The sequence below is a fragment of the Mixophyes fleayi genome, chromosome 6 (genome assembly GCF_038048845.1).
Source record: "Mixophyes fleayi isolate aMixFle1 chromosome 6, aMixFle1.hap1, whole genome shotgun sequence".
Classification (NCBI taxonomy): Eukaryota; Metazoa; Chordata; class Amphibia; order Anura; family Limnodynastidae; genus Mixophyes; species Mixophyes fleayi.
In genome coordinates, this window is record NC_134407.1 from 132,453,129 (window position 1) to 132,475,824 (window position 22,696).

Consider the following 22,696-nt stretch of genomic DNA (forward strand, 5'->3'; position numbering starts at 1 on the left):
CAAGAAGTTCATCCAGGCTGCTAAGTTCTGTTTCACTCCTGCTCCAGCTAGTCCCAAGGGTCCCGAATCGGATCAAGAAATTCAGACGACCGTGACAGCGCTATTCCATGGTGGCCTGTCCCTGTCGGAATAGCCCAATGTAGGAAGGAGCTAAAAGACTCGAAAAAAGGCGCAATATAGGGAGTATCCCATGGAGAAACATTGATCTATGTAGTATTTGTCTTTGATCTTAAAGCCCAGGAACTTAAATGACTCCGTGTTAAGACGGAGTAAGTGGAAGGCTGATTCAAAATCCAGTTTGGCCATCAGGGCCCCCATGCCAAAATGTCTAATTAATGCCAGGGCCTCTGCAAATGACTGATTAACCACCAAACTTATGTCCTGATCTATGGCATCATTTACTGAACTTCCTAATGGGTGGGACAAGTGCTGGATCAAGCGGAAATTACCTGGGACTTTCTTTGGGACTACACCCACTGGGAAAATGACTAAATCTGGAATGGGGGTTGATTAAAAAGGTCCTACCATGCGACCCAAGCTGACCTCTCGCAAATTTTTCCGTCTAGAACTTCAGGGTATAAATAAGCTGGCTTAAGATTCTTAGAGGCTCTGGTGGTAACAGCGGAGCTGATGGGACGCCAGAAACCATGACAAAAACCTTCGCAAAGAAAGGAGGCCTGATCCGCATGCAGATAAAGGCTTAATCATTTCTCTAAAAACAAGATGTGTATGGGCGAAGGGGCTTTAAGCATTGCTGCTGTCAGTGCCGCGGCCCCGCTGAGGCCGGGGACACTCCTCAGACACACTTTGGCTGGGTGTGGGCCGCGGAAATTGCTGCATATGCGCCTATATTTACATGACTCACCCCTCCCACAAGATGCGTTGTTGAACACAAAGCATCTGTTCTTCAAGAATTGGGGAGCACTACGTCTCCCCCCTTCCTGAAACCGGTTCACTAGCCCCCCTGGTCCTAGACTGAGGCGTGCCCTGTTCAGCTTCATACAGATCTCCATGTCTCTAAAACCCAAGGGCATGTCCACCTGGCCACTTACTTTTTCATGGAACTGTTCGTCATATTTGTGCCAAGTACCTGGCCGATCCCAAATGTACATTTCATTTATGAGGTGCAAATACTTCCAAACTTCTACGCTGGCCTCAGGTCTAGTTTCTAGATAACATGCAGCGAAGGCGCAGTACCCAGAGATTCAATTGGGGAACGTTTTATAGGATTCTTCCCCTATGCCCCCTTTTGCACACGCTACATCTAACTCCTTTTTTGCAGCTACCGTTAACTCAAACATATTAACGGAAAAACCTTATCTTATCCCTGATGCTCGGCCATAAGCCGGACAATAGGGCTGTGTTTTCGCACTGGACCATAGGGCCTGCGGATGTTGACGCCTTACCTGAAATGGGACGCTTATCTACATGCGACTTATTATAGCTGAAATGTGTATTCAAAATTTTAATAAGCTTACGGGGACCATTGCCAGATGAAGAGGAAGTCTCCCCATTGGTGGTAGAGACTGGGGGAGTAGGTGTGTGCTCATGTGAAATAAAAACATCACCAGACTCACCACCAACTGCTGCTGCTGCCTGCCGTCCTGAAGCCAACCCGGAAGTTGAAGGTACTGCATCTCCCCCATACGAATGCCCAACCGATTGTTGCTGGAGGGATCCCCCCATCCGCGTCCCTGCAGAAGTCTTGCCGCCGTAAAATGGTTACGATCCCAAAACGTCCAAAGTTGCCTGAGGATCTGCCGTGCACCAACCTAGGCCTATTGATATTTCTGGTACCTCCATGACTACCTGTGCTGCTGAAGACAGAGAAATGTTACCATCCACGGCAACGGATTCACTCACTGGTAGGGAGGGAGGGATACTAGATCTAGCCGTCTGCTCTACCACCTGTGTCTGGAATTGAGGTAAAAACCCCGAGGGAGGTGGTCTACCCATGGAGGAAAAACCTATTTTCCTGGCGGAATCAAAATTAATTTGCCCCTCACCCGTGGTACCCTGCTCGACACGGGATGGCACCAGGTACTGAAGATGTGTGTAGCGCATTGAGGGGGTCGGGTAAGGAGGGCCATCTGCCGGCACATTCTGCGGACTGGGTCTCTGTGGTATTGGAGTATAAGGTAGGTAACACGGAAGAGGCTTGCTTGTCAGGAAATCGGCTGTAAAGGACCCACCTGATGTACCGGGGGGAGGATAACCATAATGCGATGAGCATCCAACAGGCGCTGAGGGTGCGGACAGGCCCGACGGAAAAGAACCAATATTACTCGCCCTTACCGTATGTCTTATATTGCCCCATGGAGTAGCGAAGGGGATATGCGCCTGGCTAACCGAATCCTTTGAAAAAAGTAGCAGGGAATCAATCATAGAGGGGGCTGCAACCTGACTAGATGGAATAGCGAGAGGCGAAGGCACCCTTGGCATACCACCACTAACCTAAATGGACTCAATTTCAGAGGAGCCCGGAACCCCCAACGGCATGGGCAGGAAGGGGTGATAATCCGGAGGGGCTAACCCCTTGCAAGCACTGATCCCTCTAGCCGGGGGGGCTACTACACTGTAAACAATAACGTTCAGGGGGGGCATCCCATATGATAGGGCCTAAACCTCTGTAGGCGGAGGAGTTTGTATCCCTTAATTGCATCTCAGCAGAACCAGGGCCATGGTGGGTTGTCTGGGTCTCCCAGCTCCTGAACCAAGAGCTGCTGCTGGCAGACATAGGCAGTAAGGATGGGAGAGAGGGTAGGGAGGAAGCCCAAGCCCCCGCTGAAAGAATCCCTAGCAGGACCTGACGTCATTCATGCGCACAGGCGCCCGCAAGAGGACTTGTGTGCGGGCACCTGGTTGGGGACCCTCCGCTGACTGCCCTGGAGGTACGCTTACTCGCGCTGGAGGAGGGACCCCCAGGGTCACAGAAGATGATCTGGAGGGGATGTGGGTGCCACCAGAAGCTGCCGCTTCAGCGAGTCGTGCAGGGGCGCTGCGCACACTGCTGGGACAGGACATGGCAAAGCAGGGGAAGCGAGCATGGGAACAGGGCAAAGAGGGGGACAAAAAGCACACAGAAACACCCTAAACTATAGGAAGACACGAAGGGAAAGCAGAAGGGGAGGAGAGGATGGAGGGGAGTAGAGGAGGAATAAAAGCAAAGAAAGGGGGGGTGGGTCTCAATCTGTATTGCTTGAACACATCATTACTGTTCATTGTCTTCTTTAGAACCCCTCTTCCCTACCCCATCACACTTCTTCAGGGATAAGGAGTCATAGGTGCCAAAATGTCACAGGCCTGAATAGCAGAGGGTCTGTACATTTACTTTCGGACTTTGCTCAGTGCGAAAGATACGCTACGCATAGTAGCGTAGGTCACGCTCTGAATCAAGCCGAAACTCTCAACAGCAAAAAAAACATGCTGATGGATGGAAGGCAGTCTTCTGGCCTTCTTACATTTCAGCTTTGGAACTACCAATCAATCCCCAAATCTGCTTCGCAGTCTCAAAATGTGAACTGATTACTTTGGCATCATGGCAAATTTGGTTAAAAAAGGAATGTAACTGAGTAAAAAGCTTTATAAAAAATATGTTAAAAAAGACAGGTTATTACAGTGTATGAACATTGTACAGCCACGGTTCCCAAAGTGTGCGCCACGGTGCTGTCACAGGGGTGCCGTGGCCAGGAAGAGAAAAAACCAAACAACTAAAAATAAACAACTTACCAATTCGGCAGTGCTCAGGACCCAGCATCCTCGTCCCTCCTCGCTTCTCATTGAATGTCGGGCATGACGTCATCACGCCCGACATTCTGTGACAAATGGCAGGAGAGAGAATGCTGGGTCCCGGACACCGCCGAATTGGTAAGAAAACAGAAGAAAAGACAGAAGAAATAGAAAAAAGAAGATCAAGCATGGTATGGTGATAGAAAACAGCAATGGAGGGGCAAAAGAATGAAGGAGGGGGCAGAGTCAAGATGCAGAGGGGGCAGAGTGAGTGGATACAGAGGGGGCAGAGTGAGTGGATGCAGAGGGGGCAGAGTGAGTGGATGAAGGGGGCACAGAGTGAGTGGATAAAGGGGGCACAGAGTGTGTGGATGCAGGGGGCACAGAGTGTGTGGATGAAGGGGCACAGAGTGTGTGGATGAATGGGGCACGGAGTGTGTGGATGCAGAGGGTCAGAGTGTGTGGATGAAGGAGCACAGAGTGTGTGGATGCAGAGGGTCAGAGTGTGTGGATGCAGGGGCACAGAGTGTGTGGGTGCAGGGGCACAGACTGTGTGAATGCAGAGGGTCAGAGTTTGTGGATGCAGGGGCACAGAGTGTGTGGATGAAGGGGCACAGAGTGTGTGGATGCAGGGGCACAGAGTGTGTGGATATGAAGGAGGGCACAGAGTGTGTGGAGATGAGAGGGCACAGTGTGTGGATGAAGGGGGCACAGTGTGAGTTAGCTGTAAATTATTCTTTGACAGAAATAGAATTGAAAAAAAAATATAAAAATATTATTTTCCCTTGGATTTATGTGTATTAGTTTTGCATACAACTAAATAAATATTTCTGTCCTGACCTAAATACTTATTAGCTTTTTGACTACTTATAAAACAGGACTGCTCGGTAATTATTTTGGAGGGGTGCCTTGAAAAAATGATGGAGACTCTAAGGGCACTGAGGTCATGAGTTCAAATCCCGACCATGGCCTTATCTGTGTGGAGTTTGTATGTTCTCCCCGTGTTTGCGTGGGTTTCCTCCGGGTGCTCCGGTTTCCTCCCACACCCTAAAAACATACTAGTAGGTTAATTGGCTGCTATCAAAAATTGACCCTAGTCTGTGTGTGTGTTAGGGAATTTAGACTGTAAGCTCCAATGGGGCAGGGACTGATGTGAATGAGTTCTCTGTACAGCGCTGCGGAATCAGTGGCGCTATATAAATAAATGATGATGATGATGATGATGAAGGGTGCCGATAATTTAAAAAGTTTGGGAACTACTGTTATTACAGTACCGGTCACTAGTCTTGATTATCTAGACATCTCTGCTGTCACCAAAAGACTTTGGTGCCATCTAGTGGCCATTTTATAAAAAATAATTCACTATAAACAATTTATTAGTAAAATATTATGTGGTCTATTTAAAATTGGTTTCTAGTGGCCGACAGTATTATTTTGTATTGCTGCATACCGCAGAGATGGCATTCGTTTTTAAGGCTGGAGGTGAAAAGTAAAGTTTTCCACTGTTTGTTAAATGTGGTCAGATTGCAGTCCCCATAGAGGTCTATGGGGACTGCAGTGATAAGCGTAATATTGGTTAAGGCAGGAGCATTCAGAGTTGTTAAAGTGGAAGTCACTTCAATCAGAAGTTGCTCTCTGTTTGCCGCAAAGTGCTTGCATTTTTCTTTTAAGATCCCTCATACATGGGATAAGCTGCCCATATAGTATTAATAATGCATACTGCATCAATCTTCAAAACCAATAACGAAGTGTTACAACTCACCTGTCCTAGCTCCAGCGCCGCGATCCTCTCTTCCTTCCGGATCGTGGCGGCGCTGTCACATGACAGTCGGGGCGGGGAATTCAAATCTGTAAACTACTAAAGTCCTGCTCTGACGCCTGGACAGCGTCAGAGCAACTTCCTATGTACCCTGACTAGGTCCTTCTCGTGTGTCTCCCGTGTACCAGCTCATTACAGGCTTTTCAGACATTAACTCCACGTGTACCAGACCCAGGCTTGCTGACTACGTATTATCTCCACTCCAAATGTACCAGACCCCGGCTTGCTGACTACGTATTATCTCCACTCCAAGTGTACCAGACCTCGGCCTGCTGCCTACGAATTATCTCCACACCAAGTGTACCAGACCAAGGCTTGCTGACAACGTATTCCTCTCCATTCCAAGTGTACCAGACCTCGGCTATCCTGATCCTACCTTCCAGTTCCAGTGTTATCGTGGGCTACGTCCTAATCCTTACCTCTAGAGGCAGACCAGTGGACCGCGACCTGCGATCCTCCGCAGCAAAGCCCATCCCGCCTTGCGGCGGTTCTTGGTGAACACCAGGGGGTTCGTTAGACTCCGCACCACCGGCTGGCCAGCGCTAATCTAGAGTAAGGCAAATACTCCATATTCATTACTTACATTGCTACATATTGTTACACGAAGCACAAATGTTTGCAACCCCTCCGAGTTGCATTGACTGCAACATGTAATGTGGATTGTATATAGATAGGTTTAAAATGATGTATCAAAGTATATAACACAGGTTAATCTTACACTACCACTTTCCCTGTCATGGTTTCTTCTATTGCCGCCTTAGTAGCACTGTTCTTTCCTCCTCTCCAGAGTCCGTGATTGCTGATGTTGGCGTTCCTAGGCGCTGGAATGCACCTGGAACGCAAGGCGGAAGTGAATGGTTGCTGACACAGGCCAAAATTGTGAAGTGAATAGTTACTTACTTTTTCAAGGACCACATAAAGAAGTGCTCACTATTTTTACTTATACTGCATCAATCTTACTCCTTTACTTGCATGTTTACAATAACTGACAAAAACAAAGGACAGCATTGACATTGTTATACAATTTTCTTTGCTCACAAATAGAAATGAGCAAGATCGCAAGTTTTTTGTGAAGTTTTGCTGCAAAGACGCCTGTTTCACAGAGATGGTAAGTTATGGCATTACAGTCTTCCTTTTACACTTCCCCTTGCCATTGCACATTGTATTTGTAAATTTGCATTCTGCAGAATGGCTAGAGCTGGGACAAGAATGGCCAGTTCATTCTGCTGTGCGGTATGGTTGGGGTAGGACTTCCAATTTATTAAAGATTTGAAACCAAGAAAAAAAAAGAATGAGGCAAAATATTTTGCAGAACAGTTGAAGAAAATGTTGCTCGTCTCTAATATTAGGAACAGCACCATCCACTTGGCGCTCCTCATTACAGCTGATTAGCGTGCATATGGATCTTTCCTTGTGGACTGCTTTTTTTTTTAAACTTTATTTCCATTTTCAAATACGACAGTATAAAGATATTAATATTTGATGAAGCCTCCCCTGGTGCGAATAACAGCAATGAACTCTTTCTGTAATGCTTAACAAGGGTTGGAGAACAATTGTTGAGGAATCTTGGACCACTCTTGTCACAATACTTCCCTGCTCCACACTCCTGTGCTGCTGTTTCCTGTCTCTGTGTAGAGGTCAGCACTTTCCGGTTCGGTCGGTCACATGATCGTGGATGGGAGGTAGCATTTTCAAATCTGCCGAGTATATAAAGCTCAATCTGATACTGAAGCAGTGTCAGAGCAATAGGGTTTCCTGCTGGTCTGACTGCGTTTGCTGCAGAAGCTGAGATTACCTGTACTTTTCCCTTGGCTTGTCTATCTGCCCGTTAACTCCTCGTGTACTAGTCCATGCTTGTTTTGACCACTCTCTCTTGGATATTGATTTTGTACCTTGCTACCGCCAGTGTACCAGTCCCTTTTGGATTTTCCTTTCTCTCCGCTGTGTTACGCCAAGTGGCTGATCAGAGTGCTGCAAAAGTCCATCCCAGTATACTCCGCACCTTTGTTTGACCAGGCTAACACGTGTATCCATCATCCCAGGGCTCTCCTCTTAAGACAATCGTTACAACTCCTGTATGAAGAATATTCCAGTTCCTTCATATTCTTGGCTTGTTGCTTGTGGTCATACTCAATAGCCACCACAGGTTTTCAATGGGGTTAAATTCTGGAGACTAAGAAGGCAGTTGCAAAACTTTGATTTTGGGTCCCTGCACCTAATTCTGTATGGATTTTGATGTGGGTTTAGGGTCATTATCTTGCTGAAAGGTCCACCAATGGCCAAGTTTCAACCTTTTGGTAGAGGCAGACAGATTTTGGCCTAAAATCTCCAGATATAGAGTGGAACACCATTGATTTAAGAGCCCCTGGGCTACTAGCAGAAAAACAACCCCAAAGCATTAATGATCCACCACTCCATAATTGACAGTAGGTATCAGATGCTTCGTTGTATGCAGTCCCTTTTTTTTCCCCAAACGTGATGGTGTGTATGACCACATCACATGATTCTATTTCCCAATGACATTGTGCAAAGTTCAGGTGCTGCAGTTTGTGCCTTGCTGTTAGGAAAGGCTACTTTCAGGATACTCTTCCAAAAGCTTCTTGTCATGAATGTAGTGTCTGACAGTAGATTTTGACATTTGAAACCCCCAAGATTCAAATAAACTGTGCAGTTTTAAAACTGTGATCGTTTGGTTTGTCTGTGCGTCTGTTACAACCCTCCTCACTGTAAGTGCCCATGTATCTTCTGTCTGGCAAATATTCAACTGTCCCATGCTTTTATTCCTTTTTTATTATCGCCCCAATTGTGCTTAATGGTAATTTCAACTGACTACAATTTTTTTGCAACCATTTCCTAATCTGTGTGGATCCACATCCTTCTGTCTCATTTGAGTGACCAGATCTTTGGGTTTAGCCATGTTAATGAATAACAAAGGGATTTTACATGTGTGTAACCTCATATTTATACCCCAGGAAAACAGGAAATTGTCATAGCCAACAACAGTGTTTTGTTTTTTTTTCCACAAAGTTTCAAATTATTATAAAATATTATTTAGGGGTAAAAATAATTTTGGGAGTGGTGGCCTTGACTCCAAAACTCTCTATATTCGGTTTGGGCTTAAACAAAAATCCCGTAGACTTATTAGACTGCTTATCAACACGTTACTTATGTTGGCAAAGGTGGTGATAGCTAGAAAATGGATGGCACCTGAAGGCCCGACTTTGAGTAGCTGGATCGACCTTGTTAACGATACAGTCGGCCATGAAAGGTTCATGTACACCAGCAGGAACCTAGTGGATAAGTATGAAAGAATATGGTATAGGTGGAGGATATCCCCATATGTTACGGAAGGGTTGAGGGAGGTGGAGCTCTCCTAATGAATGCTCGGGGCAGACATCCAGCAGCCTATTGTTGAGTCATTAAGGTCAACGATTATATTCTGTATTATCAAAACTGTAATATTATTTCATTGCATCTTGAAATGGTGGGAGGTGTGCATACCTTGGCTTGTATATCTGAATGTCAATGTTTTTTACTTTTGTGATACTATTGTATATGGTTACTTGATAATACCTGTAACACTGTGTGGGTTATAATTGGGGATTAAGTCCAATGTTATGGGCTTTTTTGTTGTTTAGAATGTTATAAAAAAAAAAGTAAAATGCAATAAAATTTTACCTGATTTAAAAAAATAATTTTGGTCCATACGTTTTTGAAAGAATACACTATTCTTAAAATAAAAGAAACACTCTTGTAGGAATGATGTCTGGTATATAAATGGCAAGTCATTTCTCTATTTTTGAGGAAGTTTTAAATCATTATATGTATTATTTTATATCATTGTTTTTGCCCATTTTCTTGAGGGGTGCCTAAAATTATGGAATTAACTGTATAAGCCACAAATCTGTCAATGAAGCAGGAAGTAGCTTGAGGTCTCTGGTGGAGGCTGCCTGTTGGCCATCACCGATTTACAGCTTGAATTGATGTTTATTTTTTTTATTCATACTTTCTCTCTGTTTTTAAAACATAACCAATTAAAATGCAATTTATGTCTACCAAGTTCAAATAAGAAAACACATTTTATTTGTGACAAAACTAAAAACAGACTCTGGCTTCAACTTACTGGCAAGGAGCCACCATGAAACCATGAGAGCAATTTTTCTTTCAAGTAAAAAATATAAAAACAACTTTAATCAGACAGATGTTCATCACAGATGTATTAGAAATAAAACCAGTTTCAAAGTATTTCAAATTATATTTGGAACCTGCCTTTTTGGTCTAGTCATTCACAACAACTCACCAATCTGATCTGAGTCACATTCCTCATGCCTCCAGTCCTCTAATGGCAAGACAGATATTAGAGATTTCTCAGAGCAAGGAGCAGATAGTTGCTGGTAGAGACTGCTACTGTGTCTGGTTCTTGTGTACGACCATTGCACTCAGTAGGTCAGCAAATCATGTGGCCGTGGGAAGAAGTCTAAGGGCTAGATTTACTAAGCTGCGGGTTTGAAAAGGTGGGGATGTTGCCTATAGCAATCAATCAGATTGTAGCTTTCATTTATTTAGTACCGTCTACAAAATTATAGCTAGAATGTGATTGGTTGCTATAGGCAACATCCCCACTTTTCAAAACCCGCAGCTTAGTAAATCTAGCCCTAAGGGTTCAAGTTACAAATTATCTTTTCAGCTTCTGAATTACAATGCTTTTTAGATCTCTGGCTTTAGGTAGGGATTGTAGCCTGTTACACAAGTAGCATAAGATTTTTGCAATTAAAATAAATAAATAAATTCCAAATAGCAATAGTGTTGAGGTAAAATGTAAGGTCCAAGCGTGTTCTGATTGAACAGAGCTATTTTCAAAACAGGACAGCACTGCATGTTACAAGGGTTTTCTCCATGGGATATTTCTCCAGACAATATAGTTTTCATAAACCACTCGACAAACTGGAATCTGAGGTGGTTGGTCGACCCATTCTTTGGTACTGAGGATCAGATAATTGGTTTATCCCAAACTTGCCCCATAATCGGCTTCTGGTGAATCTGAAACTAACAGATAACCAACTGTTTGAGAAATTCCTTTTGAGAGCATAACAAGGAACATGGCATAATTATATGATCACAATTATTAAGTATATATCTATAGGCTTGTAACAAAAAGGAGCATAATGTTGGTGGTAGTAGTACCTGTAAGATAAACTATAGCACATTTGCTGGATATAGAAGACAATATTTAGAAAAAGTATCAAAATACTTCCAGGCCAGTGTTCAAATAAAGTGTACTGTAATCTATGTTCAGAAAATGGATTGCATTTAGGGTGACATCACATGCCGACCATAGCTATACGAGGTGACTACAGTTAGTATCATATTGAAATCTTATGTTGTATGCGCCAGAAATTGCCATTAAGTCGATAAAATAACCTGAAATGGCAATTGAATGTGTTTGGATAATTCTGTAATAAGCTAATAAACTATAAGAGGTTAAATACCTTTTAAACATAAGTTTTCAGACATCCTCAAAAGGTGGCAGACGTCTGCACTGTGTGTGGTACCACACTAACTAATGAGAAGTACCTAACAATAGGAAAGGAATTGAACTATCAGGTTGGTAAAGCAGATCAGATGTGTGTATGTGAGATCATTGGACAGAAATGGATAATACAGGGCTCCAGACTTGTGGGTGATCTGGTGGTATGGTATTGTGCTTATAACAGCTAGATATGTGCAATTTGATCACTGTTGTTTGTGGGCAAATGTCTTACAAGTCCAGCTATTTATTGAGGGGCAAGGGACAGGATTGCACCATATGTTAATCAGCTTAAGTGGGTGACACCTTTTGAAGTTGTATTTGCAAGAAGGGAAAATGGTTTTACATTTACTAAAAGTGTTGCTTAGGAATTTGATGCATTTTTAATTTCTACAAATGACCGATTTTAAAGTGTGCTGGGCAGCATGCTGGCATTATATAAATAAAATGCTAAAAAATAAATAAATATATATATAATAATAAATTTAATATAACTCAGCAATGTATTTAAAGCTGCATTATCACCTAATTGACAATTTTATTTACTTACTCTCTCTCAGAGACCCTGGAATGTAGTCGTTATTCACGGGCTCACTGGTGTGTCTTACAGCCACAGCTGAAAACTGATGATGTGTGATGCTGCAGACATGGGGGAGTGAGCGGGAGGAACAATCACAAGCCACAATCACAGAGTTTCTGATTGGTCCTCTCACTCACGATCTCCTTCTGTCCCTCTGCATAAATGGAGGAGCACTGAGAAATTATTTTTAAAGCTAAGCAAGTTTTTGAAATTAAATAAATGGCAACTTTCTAGTAGATTTCATTTCACACAACTTAAAAATATATCTATTATAGTAATATGGAAATTCACATAGGTGACATAACAGTTGAAAATTAGAGATGTGCGCAGACCCCAGGTTTTGGTTTTGGTTCTGGTTCTAAAACCATCTTTGTGTTTTGGCCAAAAATCTTAACGTGTTTTGGTTTTGGATTTAATAAAAAAAATGTGAAAAATAGGAGAAATTGTGATGTTGAGTTGGTTTTTGTTCCTACATTACTATGTATAGTATTAACAATAATTTACAGTCTATGCTCTAATGATCTCTTCACAACTGAGATGGTGGAATTCCACCTTGTTACTACCTCTTGCTGGGTGTAATGCATATGTTCACCAGTTACATGATCAATATTTATATGGTTGACACCATAATACAGACAGGGTTGTAAAGTCGACAATAACAACATCACCAGTATTATTAGGTCAACAATTGAAATGTAGACAGTATTATTAGTTTGACCATTTGAAAGTAGACAGGTTTTTTTTAGGTTGACAATAATATCCTTAACCATATAATACTGTCTACACTTCAATTGTCAACCTAATAACACAGTTGACACATCAATTGGTATTTTGCCACTGTTTAGGCTAAGACTCTTTGCCCTGGATACTTATAGGGTGGTTTTTGGAATACTAACTTATTAAGACTCTTCTGTTGGGCATAACATTGCTTTTTCTATAGATCATCATCTCCTATTCAATTTGCTGGTATATATCCTGATTATGGTTTAGCAACGGATATGGTACGCTTTGTTATACTTTTATTTATTATGTTTTTGCCTTATTTCGAAATTATGGTATGATTTTAGAGTGATCACTCTTTTAATATTGTCTGTGCATTGCTATATTTACCATTTGCATTTTTGCTACTATAAAGTCTGATCAATAATTACAATAACTCTGTTCTTTCATTGCGCAAGGGAATTCTAATTTTTCCATTACATTAGGAGATTGGGTCCTTTCTCCTCAGTCTATATGCCCCTGGCTAAATATTTTTCTATTAGGAAGGTCAGTTCTCCCACCACTCTATTTTCTCAAATTTTCAAAGAAAATCAGCACCACTAAGTTTATTGTGTGTGCAAAGCATGGTACGTGTTGAAATTCACCCAGTCGTAATGCACAAACAATGTTCGCTCTCTCCCGAGGAGAGTCTTAGCGGTGTGAGCAATTTTGCTATGACATTCCTGGGTTTTTCCAACAGATTGACACTGGTATGTTTCTTTGTGAAACCAGCGATACAAAGAGTAACTTGCCTGTGAATGAAATGGCACAGTGTGCTAGTACCACTATGCTGAAAGAATGAGGATGAGGAGGATGGTGAAGCTACTGGCACTGCTACTGCTGATGGCGATAGACCTACCTAGTGTGCTCTCGCGGTCATGTAGTCTTTTGTTTGATCAGTACCGCTTATTTGTAGTAAAGTGGATAGTTGCTAGAACTAATCTGCTAAAATCTGATGCAGTGATGGCAGGAAATTTAATGCACATCCAGTGGTAACACAGCCCTCATGGTTTTAGTGATCCTCCGTGTAACATGATGCTGACTGTCATGCTTTGCATACACTTGCTTCACAGACAATTGTTGTTTAAAACTATGCTTATTCTTCTTAGTCGCCTTCTGGATAGAGGTATCAGCAGCAGCAGCACACAAGGATGTGTCTTTGGAGTCAAGGATTGCATTAGGAGAGTCAGTTTGAATTGGAAAATTGGATGTTGGACTACGTACTAATAAGGAGCAGAGACGCTCAGACTTGGTTCCCCGAGAACCAAACACATCCGAACTTAGAAGAACCGTGTACTGAGTTTTCGCGCACACTCGGAATTGAAAACGAGACAGCGTCATCATTACGTCGTCGGATCTTGGGAGCTTTGGATTCTATAAGTACTGCCCTCCACGGCAATCCAGCGCTATTTCACAGAGGGACACAGAAGGGGTAGCACAGTTCTTGGCAGTCTCTAATGTAGTTGGGCAGTGTCATAGGTAGAAAAGAAAGAGGAGGGTAGCAGTGGTCTTCAAAGTCTCCAGTGATATTCAGGAGAGCTCCATTGCGCCACTGCCAATTGTCATTGCTGAAATACAAATAATAGGTCTGGCAGGCTTGGTTTTCTAAATCTTCAGTTATATTGTACGGTGTTATATGGGTAACATACAAAGAGGAGACCTCCATTGCTCCATTGCTAATTGTCATTGCTGAAATAGAAATAATAGGTCTGTCAGGCTTGGTCTTCTAAATCTGCAGTCACATTTTACTGTGCTATATAGGTAAAACACAATGGCTTTTTTTAGTGCATTGTCTGGCACCCTGGATTGGTCTGGGTCTGATAAAAGCACACATCCCGGGGGGGTTTTGGGGGTCAGCGCTCGTCACCATGTATTAGCTGTAGAATTGCCACAGTTACCCAAAGAACGGGTGGAACGATCAAATGAACCATTACTGATTTCATGATACAAGGACAATTCCATCTTGCACCACTTTGCTTTACTGACACTGCTGTGTGGCAATGTTTCCTAGATGTGCTATGAACTGCCGTGTGTTGGAGTCAGTGCTCTGTCGCTTAGCATCCAGCCAGGTCGCTGCAGTCTTTGTTTGAAAGTGTATTGAAATAATATTGTGACCTGTGAGCTGGTCAAAATTGACTGCAAATGACTTGAAATTATTGTTATTGATGTTAATAATAATGTAGGGGAGAAAAAAAGCAAAAATATGTGCTTTTAGCACAAAAAAGAAAAAATAGGAATTTTAGAAAAAAAAATTGGGATCCAAAACCAAAACCAAGACACACAAGGGCGGTTTTGCCAAAACCAAAACATAAAGTTAATCAAGATCCAAAACAAGAACACGGGGGTCAGTGAACATCGCTAATAAGGAGAAAGTGGATGATGAAGGTGTTTTTTGGACACTTACTAAAGATGTGTGATGGGCAGTATCAGAAACAATTGCTTTTACAATGAAACACTTAAAAGCAAGAAATCTATTTGAGTCACACAGCACCGTGCTTTTTCTCCACTAAATAGTTCAGATGTCTATACTATATACTATAATATACTATAACAACAACCAGTAGACACTGCTTGTCTACTCTTCACTCTGACATCCAACTGATCAGCACACATTTCTAGCAGACTGACCACTAAATAAACTGCTGTAAAATCACAGCTATTGCAATATAAATTGCCCCCTTCACTCGGTCCAGCCCTCTACAAGCGATTTTCTTAGCATGTGGATAGTAGGTTTGCTGCACTTCTGTGCTATCACTTCTAAAATGTCATATGTGAACAGGAAGAGGGCTATATAGAGAAGATATCGATCCAAAACTCACAAGATCCAACATTTTACTGGAAATTACATTTTGCCTCATTTTCAGATCCGATTTTGCGTGAGAAACTGAGTCATGACTCGGTTAGACTCACAACCCCAAAATTCGGACCTGACGGATTTCTCAGAATCCAAAATTATTCATCTCTACTGATAAAAACAAAAACACAAATGTAATGCCTACAACAATATAAAAATTATACATTATCCAGAGGATCAAGTGATATATGAGGAGGACAGGACTAGAACAAAAGTGCTTGTTACTGTACAGACTATAAAGGCCAGGTCTCGCAGATGGCTACATCACTTTGCCAAACCCTGTAAGCTCTTGAGCTCTGCACATATTTTCCATGACTGATCCTCAGCCAATCAGCTATAGACATTTGTGGTTGGGCCCATAGCTACCATCTCTACCCAAACCTAGAGACCCAGAAACAATGGAAAAACCATGATGGTGGGAAAGGGATTTAAGAACTTGAAAAGGAAATGAAGTCACCACAAACCAGACAGCCCTTTGCATGTATTCATGCAGTAATCAGATGGGCCCCACGTGGTTTAGTTAAATGTGGTTCTTTACATGTTCCAAAGATGAGGTTGAAAAGAAACAAAGGACCAAATAAATGGAAAATAAACAACTTTGTAGATCTGACAAATTGAAATGTTCAGCTAGCTGGAGAATATGGATAATCAGATACAGATTACACAGTCTCTCTGCCTTTTTACCACCATTAAACAGGAGTACTTCCTTCCAGCATGGGTCAAAGAGCTGCAGTAGACAGATATGTGACCAACACTCTAGCAAAATGCTTTAGGAATACTCTGGTCATCCAGAGAGTAAAAAAGAGAAGTGTGTGTATTTAGGAACTTGCTGTGTAAATACAGACTATTTTCTTTCAGGAAATATTTATTTTATGAGTTATTTAACTATATTTATTAGCCATGTAATAAGTGTAAGGGGCTTCTGCAGACTGGCTGTTATCAGAAACGATATGAGAGAAGATTGTGCAGATTGGGAGATATCACAAAAAAACAGCCACACAAAAAAATGTATGAGTGACTGCGCAACATTCTAAATGCAGAAACATAAATTTCTCTTTTCCCAAACTATTTCTTCTCTCTATATATCCTCTCTTCATCTCTGTTTCTTTGTTCTGGCAAAGGGAGATATGAATAAACCCAATGTGTTTGTTATCTGATAACCAGGGGATGAAGTTTACAGCACAGTGATCTGTTCATTTCACCCAGTGTCATAAATCTATGTATGGTATATACCTTTTATCTGAGAACTGTTCATCAATTTCTTCAAGTGTCCGCCCTTTTGTTTCCGGAATAAAGAAGTAAATAAATACTGTTGCAGCAACTCCCATCAGACCATACAGGAAGAAGGTCCAGGACAGACCTATAGATTCTGTAGATAAGATTACACAGTGTGCATGAATTAATACAAGTTATTAGTAACTTACAATGTACATTGTACAGGTGTAATAACTGATCAGTTATGTCTCTCATTATCTGGTCAAATGCAGCCTCTATTTCCATTTTATTCAGAACCTACTTGTACCCCGATTGTGGTACTTCAACAGATCTGAAGGACTGCAGTTTGGTAAGAACATTTCAGTTGTCAATACATGACCCTGTCAGGTGTCTCAGCAGAATGCAAAAAGAGAAACTGGATAGAGAAAATGCTTGAGGGGCAGGGAAGCAGGCAGCACAGTGAAGAATGGAATCAGGGTACAGGTAAATAAGAGGACATCTATTTGCCAGGTACAATAGATTCAGCCTCCCGTGTACGATATGTTACATTTTATTTCTGTATTGTAATGTGGAACAATATCTGATGCTGCCATTAAAATGCTGGCATGAGCCTCACAATTGTCGGAGGCAGGCTGGGCTGGGGGACAGGAGGGATCTTCCCCCCAGGCCGGTCCCATGGTGGGCTGTGTCACCTGCATTTTTTTCCCTTTAAAATATTCCGAATAGGGTTAGAGGGCCCAAGTTCCCACATATTTACTTATTCTCTGCCACTTCCTTTCTTCTACTTCGTGGCAAAAATAATAGTTTCCTTATGGGTATTACTTCAGTTTTTTATGTCTTTCTGTATTCCCCCCTCCTATTGTGTCCTCCCTTGTCTCTTGTCCTGTCGGAGACTGTTTGGAGACGAGAGCCGCCGTGATTGGAATCCTGGGTAAGCTATTCTACTCAATCTAATATTGTTAGATAATGCTTAGATTTTTCTCTATCAATGCAAAGGATCTGAATTCCCCTAATTAAAGGCGTATTGCCCTTAAAACTTTTGCAACTCAAGGCGCATATATTGTAGCCATTCAGGAAACCCACTTTTCAACCCACTCCCCGCCACAGTTTCATAACTCTAGCTACCCAACTTGCTATGTTTCTTCAGGTGCATTTAAGAGAAACGGAGTAGCTATTCTGAAAATTGGATGCCAGTATTTTACCTTGGTCTCCTTATATGCCCCGAACTCCCAGCAGCTCCCGATCTTTAGGAAGCTTTGCCAAGCCGTCCATAAAAGTTAAATGCGGAATGTTATTGTGTATGAGTGACAACAATGTTCCTCTAGTCCCTCCAAACAGTCTATGTCTTTGTTTAATACGGTCTCCCTAGCTTTTTCTCAATTGTTAGCGGAATATGACTTGTATGATGTGTGGCGAGCCTATTACTCAGGTGAAAAGGACGTACTTCTCTCATGTGCATAATTCGTATTCAAGAATTGATATGATCTTATCTGATAAATGGTCCCTCCAACACATTAAAAAAAAAAAAAAAAGATCTTACCCAATACATGGTCAGATCATGCCCCTTTGGTGTGGCAACTGGGGTCCATTGCTGGAGACTGTCTTCTTAGACCCTAGAGACTAGCAGAGCACATGCTGGCCAATACGGAGGGAAATCGAGTAATGCGTGAAGCCTTGGTTTCTTAATTAGAGACTAACAAACCCGAGGACACCACGATATACACCCACTGGTGCGCCCTTAAACCTTGATGCGTGTTCTCTGAGTTGTGTATTTTTGTCAGACCCAAAGGTATTATCCTTATAATCTGACTGTATCTTGATCTGTCTCCGCTTTCTCCTTCCTCTTTGTCCTCCCTTCCTGTCATAGAGCCTTTGTTATGTATTTGAATTAATGGCCAGGCTCTTAGTGGGAGAGATCAGATATACTATGTGAATGTACAGTAACATGGGGCTTATGTTACAAATGCTGGGATGATTATCAAACATATTATAATTAGACAGTAATTAATGATTAGCTCTTGACAGTGACATTTGCTTTTGTGGAGCCCTGGAAACATTTGGTGCTGTAAATTCAGATCTTCACAAATCAGTTGAAGTTTAAGGTATTCCAAAAGGAGAACCATGTAATTAATGCCCCATTCTGTTTGGTTACATTATACGATAAGTATTGTTTCTGTATAATTTCCCTCTAACAGAACAGGAAAAGTACCCACAAAACAAAACTGAAGCTGAGAATCATATCTATGCAGCTTTGTATTTAGAAATTAAACTGCCCTGCACATCATCAATAAACACACCCTAAATTAGTAACTGAAAACTAAAAAGTAGATAAAATGAATACAATTCTGTGAATAATATGCTCTACGCATGTTTGTATGTGGCATGTATATTAAAGGTCTCTCTTCCCATGCAAGATGAATGTAAAACTGAGCAGCTTACCAATGACATCTAAGAATGAAAGTGTGATCAGCAGGTTTGTTCCCCAGTTTAAGCTGTTACAGAAAGCAAATGCCCGACCTCGAATTTCAGCAGGGTATATTTCACTGAGAACCAGCCAGGTCACTGGAGGAAAGAGAGGAGAAATCCAAGTTTAGATTTACCACTACCCAGGGTCGTTGCAAATGCATGTCCTTGTGCAAAATCCACTGCAGGGTCTCCCCTATTCATTGGAGGGGACTTGGCTATAAGTACTCCTATCCACCACACACACACACACACACACACACACACACACACACACACACACACACACACACACACACACACACACTATGGCTTTTTCTATCCTGTGTTTTCCCTAGGCTCACTTCTCCGGTTTCTCTCTTTGTTTTGCCTTACTTTTCTGGTTAGTCTCTCTTCTCGAACCCACCTCCCTAGTTTCTCTCTCCTCTCGCACCTCCTCTTCGGTTTCTATTTCCTTTCACCTCACCTTTGACTACTTCAACCTCCTACGATTTATATCCTAACCCAACTTTTCCCTCTACAATCTATCCTAAATGTTGCAACAAGATTGATCTTCCTCTTTCACCACTCCACGCCCAAAATGCCCTCTGTAAATCCCTGCCCTGGGTTTCCATTCCCTCCAGCATTTAATCCTCCCTCATCGAGTTCAAGGCTCTCATGAGCTCCCCCACTTCATACATTTCTGACCTTGTTACAAGATAGACTCCCACTTGGCTTCTGCGATATGCCTCCAAACTACACCTCTCCTCCTATCTGATAACCTCTTACTCCTGACTCCAAGATTTCGTGCTGCTCCCCACCTGACCAGACTATCCACCAACCTTTAATGTTTCAAGGGCTCTCTCAAACCCATCTCTTCACTATAGTCTATTATACTCCCACCTGATACTATTTACTCTGCATGTTATACCAGTTGCAGACCCATGCTTACTCAGTGGCCCACTAGCTCCTATTGTCTCAGCATTGTCCTCTCCCTCCAGACTGTAAACTCTTACAAGCAAGGCCCCATTTACTCTTTGTCTCACGTCTGCACCTCCTTCATCAACCTGTCTGTGCAATTATATTTTGTATGATTTGTAATGCCGACTTTCTGGCACTGCAGAGTATTGATGATGATGATGATATATACCTATCCCACAGGGATGATGCATCTCTTCTAGAAATCAATATGTAATATTATATATTTATAATAATATATAATAATAATAATAATAATAATATTTTCTATGTATAGTGGTGGCAGTATTTTGTGTTTATTAGTGAGTGTGATATGTTTTTTGTGGTATTTTAGATGGACCAGGTGGTGCTGTGTTGAGAAACCATTTCACACCCACATTTCACTCATGTACAAATGTGATGCATACTGTGTAACTCTCTTCATTGGGGTTTTCTAAATCTGCAAACATGCTCTTAGTTTAGTGTTTTTTTTGTGCCATACCATACCATAATACAGAGCATCTTAAATCCTACGTACTTATTTGTACTACACTTACTTGGTCCAAATCCAACAGAAAAAGCGCTTACAAATGCCATCAAACTCAAAAGAGTAATCCAATTTAAAATAGTATGATTGGTGAGCATTCCGGCTCTGAAAGAGGATTCTGGGTGCTTTACCCGCTCATTGCTGAACAGAGAGGTTTCTGTGGGACTGGAAGTGCTCCTGCTCATGAGCCCTGATGTAAAGGCCTGTGTTCTATTCATGGGAGAACTGTGTTGAGCTTCAAGAGTGATGTCACTAATGGATTCCAACGTTATGGAAGAATTTGATATTTCATATGATGTATTATGTTGTAGAACAGATTCACAGCTCTTGTAAGTGTCCAATTTGATCATAAAACTTGCAAAACCTATTCCAGTTACAGAAATTGTCATTATTATGCATCCAACAAGCAGTAAAATTCTCCTTCCAGCTTTATCAGCATATCTCATTGCGACAAGTGTTGAGAGAACCTTCACTATCCCAAGACCTACGGATGCTAACACTGCTGAAGAATTGCTCTTGAATCCTACTGCACGAAATATGGTTGATGCATAGTAAAGTACATTTGGTTGTCCGGTTAATTGCTGAAAAAGCACCAATCCTAAACCAACTAAAGTCCTCATTCTCATATTCTCTTTAGAGCGGAAGAGGTCCAGGAATGAGTAGACTCTCCTTGATGAAACTGTTCTAACATCTTCTATTTCCTCAAAGTCCTCTAACTGAATAAGGCCATTCTTGGATTCCTGGTCTAAGGTGTTTGACTTAGAAGGTGTAGATGGGAGAAAAATAGTACTAATAAGTTGTACAATTGCTGGGAAAATAGCCACTAGAAACATGTATTTCCAACCAGAACCTGAGCTGGACAAAAAGTAGTTCATCCCATAGGAAAGTAAAATGCCGATGGTAATACCAGTTTCATAAAGAGACACAAGCGTACCCCGCTGGTGTGGTTGGACAATTTCTGAAATGTAGATGCAGCATGCCATGGATGAGATGGATATTGCCAAACCAGTAACGACACGTCCAATAATCAAAGACCAGAAAGATCCTGAAAATATTAAAATTAAGCTTCCTAACAACACCAACACATTGCTTGCGATTATGGCTACCCAGCGCCCAAAACGATCAATCAGGAACCCTCCTATAAGAGAGGCGAAAAGTGCTCCAATCAGAATTGAGCTCACCATCGCCTCTTGCTGGAAACAGGTGAGTAAAAACTCATATTTCAGCTGAAGTAATGCACCAGAGATTATTCCGAGTTCATAGCCAAATATCAGCCCACCCAATAATGAAACCGTGGCTGATAAAAGGAGGGTGGCTGCTGGACCTTAATGGGAAAAAAATAAAAGTTTAGCAACAGTTTGCAAACTTTCTCACAACTTAACAGAATATACATTTAGGGGATAGGTGTGCTGGGAAGGTAAGAACAATGTAGGATCTCACCACTCAACTCTCCATAAGTTAAAGTAACCATGAAGCAAATTGTATTTCTTACAGGGTCCTACTTTCTCATCATTGGTGTTGAATTTAAACACAAATAATTATGTTTGTAGAGTAGAATAGGTACTCAGTCACACCACTTAAGAGAAACTACTAATGATGCCTCCCGCACACCCCAAATTCGGAAGCTCTCCTCCCTTTTGTGCTGAATATCAGCTAAAGTTTAGCAGGTCAACATAAATAGCTCATGAGAATTTTCACTTAGTCTATAGGTGAAATCTTATCTTAAGATCCCTGGACTTTCATATATTGCTCCGCTGTGGCTATACAGGTAATGTATTGGAAGAAGAGTAGATTAGCTGACTGTATGTGAAGAGAGACATACCCATACTGAAGAGGAGGTCACCAGTATCCTTTCATCTTAGATGTAGCTGAAAAACAAACACACAATTAATAAGTTATTGTAGTATTGTTTTCAGTAAAGGTCATGATTACAACCCAATTAGGATAATTATGAAAATATAATGTTAACATTTCCAAAAATGTCCTTCTCTTATCACTTGAGAAAAGTATACCATATTTAGATGAAGTAATGCCATAACTCTCATATGTTCCAGAAGGGAGTTGTGGTATATATTTGGAAGCCATTAATTAATAGAACTGTTTGACAAGAGGGAAATACATTGGTTGGAAAACAAATTAGCATAACAGCACACTTCTTTCAGTGATGTCACAAAGGAGAGAGGTTTTGGGGAAGGAAGGAAAAGTTTAAAGCAAACAAAATCTTGAAAATTGACAGTTTTTGGGGATCACCCAGACGGCACTTTATG

The 22,696-nt window shown here is 41.7% G+C and overlaps 1 protein-coding gene across 3 annotated transcripts in view; it reads right to left on the reverse strand.

Moving 5' to 3' along the window:
* Nucleotides 1–9,608: 9,608 nt before the first annotated feature.
* The window catches only part of SLC2A10 (solute carrier family 2 member 10), a 34,873-nt gene continuing 21,785 nt past the window's right edge, over nucleotides 9,609–22,696 (reverse strand). For all 3 annotated transcript variants that reach the window (XM_075176448.1, XM_075176449.1, XM_075176451.1), the window contains 5 exons: nucleotides 22,252–22,297; nucleotides 20,440–21,753; nucleotides 18,923–19,045; nucleotides 16,502–16,637; nucleotides 9,609–10,594 (listed from right to left, as the gene is read on the reverse strand). In XM_075176448.1, the coding sequence (XP_075032549.1) occupies nucleotides 10,474–10,594; nucleotides 16,502–16,637; nucleotides 18,923–19,045; nucleotides 20,440–21,753; nucleotides 22,252–22,255 (1,698 nt within the window). In that variant the 5' untranslated portion in view covers nucleotides 22,256–22,297 and the 3' untranslated portion in view covers nucleotides 9,609–10,473. The remainder of the gene's footprint in view (nucleotides 10,595–16,501; nucleotides 16,638–18,922; nucleotides 19,046–20,439; nucleotides 21,754–22,251; nucleotides 22,298–22,696) is intronic.